This window comes from Pongo abelii, chromosome 22 (genome assembly GCF_028885655.2).
Source record: "Pongo abelii isolate AG06213 chromosome 22, NHGRI_mPonAbe1-v2.0_pri, whole genome shotgun sequence".
In the NCBI taxonomy this organism is placed as follows: domain Eukaryota; kingdom Metazoa; phylum Chordata; class Mammalia; order Primates; family Hominidae; genus Pongo; species Pongo abelii.
In genome coordinates this window covers 40,582,699-40,587,458 of record NC_072007.2, presented here as the reverse complement: position 1 = coordinate 40,587,458, position 4,760 = coordinate 40,582,699, and the positions used below count along the sequence as shown (strand labels likewise).

Genomic DNA, 4,760 nt, shown 5'->3' with positions numbered 1-4,760 from the left:
GTTTAACTGACAGATTGCTGAGGCTACTGAATATAGTTAGTATTTGGAGAAATCCTCCGTTTCTAGTAACAAGTAATATGCTTGTGTAAAAAAAAAAAAAAAGGACAATCTATTTTGAGTAGTAACCACTGATGCTCCTGATAACTTAATGGAAGTAAAGAAAGAATTTTGTGTAATTCCATTTGGTGCTATAAGGACTCACTGTACTCAAATAATAAGAGGCAAGATACTCATAAATATGATGACATATAACATTGAAGGTCAAACCACAGTGAATTCCAGGAAAAAAAAAACTGAGTGGCTTCCTTCTAAGTGTTCCAGAGTGACTAAAGTACTAAGTATATGAAGATGTGATAAATTAAACAATAACCTAGGGAAGCATTCCTATAATAAAAGGTGAGCAAGGAGGAGGGAGTGTCGAGACAGTGAACACACCCAGGTCTAAGAGCATATATAACTTGGAGTCCAGACTATGACATTCAAACTCAGAGACTCTTTCCACTATAACTCAACTGAACTCACATCTCCCATCAACATGTCCTACAACTGCTGCTCTGGAAACTTTTCCTCCCGCTCCTGTGGCGGCTACCTGCGCTACCCAGCCTCCTCCTGTGGCTTTTCCTACCCCAGCAACCAGGTCTACAGCACTGACCTCTGCTCTCCCAGCACCTGCCAGCTGGGTTCCTCTCTCTACAGGGGCTGTCAGGAGACCTGCTGGGAGCCCACCAGCTGCCAGACGTCCTGTGTGGAGTCCAGCCCCTGCCAGACCTCCTGCTACCGCCCCAGAACCTCCTTGCTCTGCAGTCCTTGCGAGACGACTTACTCTGGGTCTCTAGGCTTTGGATCCAGCAGCTGCCGCTCCCTGGGCTATGGATCGAGGAGCTGCTACTCAGTGGGCTGTGGGTCCAGTGGCTTCAGATCCCTGGGTTATGGAGGCTGTGGCTTCCCTTCCCTGGGCTATGGATCTGGATTCTGCCGCCCAACCTACTTGGCTTCTAGGAGCTGCCAGTCTCCTTGTTACAGACCAGCCTATGGATCAACCTTCTGTAGATCAACTTGCTGAATTTCCAGACCTGTTAAGCAAAGTCTCAGTCTCTACGTAGAGCTGCTATCATAGGCTTTTCCAGCAATGTAAGCTAACCCCTCTTACTACTAGCTCTTCATCCTTTCTCTGGCATCAAGTGCTGGCTGGACAGACTAATTCTTTCAAACTGTGAAATTAATGAATGAGCAAAATATAGAGTCAAATGTCTATAATTTTGAAACAAGTGATTCATTATCACATAAGTTCATCTTATAAAGTATATGGAAGTTCAGTTTTGTTTCACGTAATAAATTCATTTACTGTTGATTCCAATATGTTCTCTCTGTCTTTTATGGGTTTTCAAAGTTTGATTTGTGATTTGTTTTGGGGGCTCCAGGCCCCCAGACGTCTTTTCCTTGGACATCCATTTCCGTAGGTAATGTCATCAGGCCTAGTGTATGGGGAGATTCTCTGGGCACGCCACTGCCTAAAGACTGAGCAAGTGCATGTCTTTTGCCATGAAAACTGGTTGGATTCTTAACAGAATTATTGAGAACGCTTATAATGGTGGTGTGTTTTCAGGGAAGACACTTTTTGCCGACAATCATATTTGCTTTCTGTTTGCATTTTTAAAACAGTATTTTGTTAGAGTTTTCTCAGAAGATGTCAACTAGGTGATTAAATATAAAATTATAAAATATTTGAATAAATCTGAAATATTATGATGGAAAAGGGAAAATATGAAATGTTAGGTACTGGAGGGCATTATGGTTGTGTTTAAATATAGGAGAAAATTAATTATTCAGTGTGTGTGTGTGTTTGTGTTGTGTGTGTGTGAGAAAGAGAGAGAAGCAGAGAAGACGGAAAGACTTAAGGTTTACAGCTGTGAATAATGGAAACAGTTATAGGGAGAAATACTTCGGCTTGTTATAAATGTATATTTATAAATTATAAATTTATAGAACTATTATAACCTTTGTGTTTTCTTTGGATTATTGAGTTTATCAACAAGGAAAAAGATATTACTTTTCAGTGATTTCTGCATTGAGTGGCAGTTAAAATTAGATTACTTTCAATGTTCTAAATCTTATAACCTCCCTCAGTATCCCTGGAATCCACTGCTCAGCTGTGACAGTGTGAATAAAAATAAATATTTGTAGGATGCTATTCACATCTGAGACATAAGACCTTCTCTGTTGATTTTAATTTAAGCAAGTGATTTATTTCAGAGGCTAAAGGTAGTAGTGTAAAAATTCAGCTAAAACTTTTTCATAAAATATTTAGTAACAACTCTCCATGAATGGGAAAATAACTTTGAACGTTTATCATTTCCTCCAATAATATGTCATGAGCTTTAATTGATTTTTTTCCCCGACACCTTTTCCTTAAGCTTTTTATAATTAAACTTGAAAAAAGAGGGTATCTTTTCTCTTATAATGGAGACAATATGGGCTAAGCATGGAAGTGTGGGAACCACATCCTCTGATCATAGAAACTTGCCCGCCACAGAAAATAGAAGAATAGAGAAGGGAAACACAGGAAGAAACTCCTGGCAACACAGAAGCCTCTGATTCCCATGTACCTTAAGCCAGCTTTATTCATCCTTTAAATGCTTTGATCATATGGATCAATAAAGTCTTCTTTAGGTTTAAACTAAATAAAATAATCGAAATAAAATAAGACTTCTGGCACTCTCATACAAAGATTTACAATACTGGCAAACCGAATCAAGCAACACATCAAAAAGCTTATCCACCATGATCAAGTGGGCTTCATCCCTGGGATGTAAGGCTGGTTCAACACATGCAAATCAATAAACATAATCCAGCATATAAACAGAAGCAAAGACAAAAACCACATGATTATCTCAATAGATGCAGAAAAGTCCTTTGACAAAATTCAACAGCCCTTCATGCTAAAAATTCTCAATAAAATTATGTATTGATGGGACGTATCTCAAAATAATAAGAGCTATTTATGACAAACCCATAGCCAATGTCATACTGAATGGGCAAAAACTGGAAGCATTCCCTTTGAAAACTGGCACAAGACAGGGATAATAACCTCTCTCACCACTCCTATTCAACATAGTGTTGGAAGTTCTGGCAAGGACAATCAGGCAGGAGAAGGAAATAAAGGGTATTCAATTAGGAAAAGAGGAAGTCAAATTGTCCCTGTTTGCAGATGACATGATTGTATGTCTAGAAAACCCCATTGTCTCAGCCCAAAATCTCCTGAAGCTGATAAGCAACTTCAGCAAAGTCTCAGGATACAAAATCAATGTGCAAAAATCACAAGCATTCCTATACACCAATAACAGACTAACAGGGAGCCAAATCATGAGTGAACTCCCCTTCACAATTGCTACAAAGAGAATAAAATACCTAGGAATACAACTGACAAGGAATATGAAGGACCTCTTCAAGGAGAACTACAAACCACTGCTCAATGTAATAAAAGAAGATACAAACAAATGGAAGAACATTCCATGCTCATGAGTAGGGTAGGAAGAATCAATACTGTGAAAATGGCCATACTGCCTAAGGTAATTTACGGATTCAATGCTATCCCGATCAAGCTACCAATGACTTTCTTCACAGAATTGGAAAACACTACTTTCGAGTTCATATGGAACCAAAAAAGAGCCCACATTGCCAAGTCAATCTTAAGCCAAAAGAACAAAGCTGGAAGCATCACACTACCTGACTTCAAACTATACTACAAGGCTATAGTAACCAAAACAGCATGGTACTGGTACCAAAACAGAGATATAGACCAATGGAACAGAACAGAGCCCTCAGAAATAATGCCACATATTTACAACTATCTGATCTTTGACAAACCTGACAAAAACAAGAAATGGGGAAAGGATTCCCTATTTAGTAAATGGTGCTGGGAAAACTGGCTAGCCATATATAGAAAGCTGAAACTGGATCCCTTCCTTACACCTGAAAGCTGAAACTGGATCCCTTCCTTACACCTTATACAAAAATTAATTCAAGATGGATTAAAGACTTAAATGTTAGACCTAAAACCATAAAAATCCTAGAAGAAAAACTAGGCATTACCATTCAGGACATAGGCATGGGCAAGGACTTCGTGTCTAAAACACTAAAGCAATGGCAACAAAAGCCAAAATTGACAAATGGGATCTAATTAAACTAAAGAGCTTCTGCACAGCAAAAGAAACTACCATCAGAGTGAACAGGCAACCTACAGAATGGGAGAACATTTTTGCAATCTACTCATCTGACAAAGGGCTAATATCCAGAATCTACAAAGAACTCCAAAAAATTTACAAGAAAAAAACAAACAACCCCATCAAAAAGTGGGCAAAGGACATAAACAGATACTTCTCAAAAGAAGACATTTATGCAGCCAAAAGACGCATGAAAAAATGCTCATCATCACTGGCCATCAGAGAAATGCAAATCAAAACCACAATGAGATACCATCTCACACAAGTTAGAATGGCAGTCATTAAAAAGTCAGGAAATAACAGGTGCTGGAGAGGATGTGGAGAAATAGGAACACTTTTACACTGTTGGTGGGACTGTAAACTAGTTCAACCATTGTGGAAGACAGTGTGGTGATTCCTCAGGGATCTAGAACTAGAAATACTATTTGACCCAGCCATCCCATTACTGGGTGTATACCCAAAGGATTATAAATCATGTTTCTATAAAGACACATGCACACGTATGTTTATTGAGGCACTATTCACAATAGCAAAGAC

General features: G+C 38.8%; 1 protein-coding gene across 1 annotated transcript; it reads left to right on the top strand.

Annotated features, from left to right (window-relative positions):
* The first annotated feature begins 477 nt into the window (after window positions 1-477).
* On the top strand, window positions 478-1,357 carry LOC100458280 (keratin-associated protein 13-2). The gene has a single exon (XM_002830617.6). It carries the CDS (start codon window positions 536-538, stop codon window positions 1,061-1,063), a length of 528 nt encoding a protein of 175 aa, XP_002830663.5. The 5' UTR covers window positions 478-535; the 3' UTR covers window positions 1,064-1,357.
* Window positions 1,358-4,760: the final 3,403 nt, after the last annotated feature.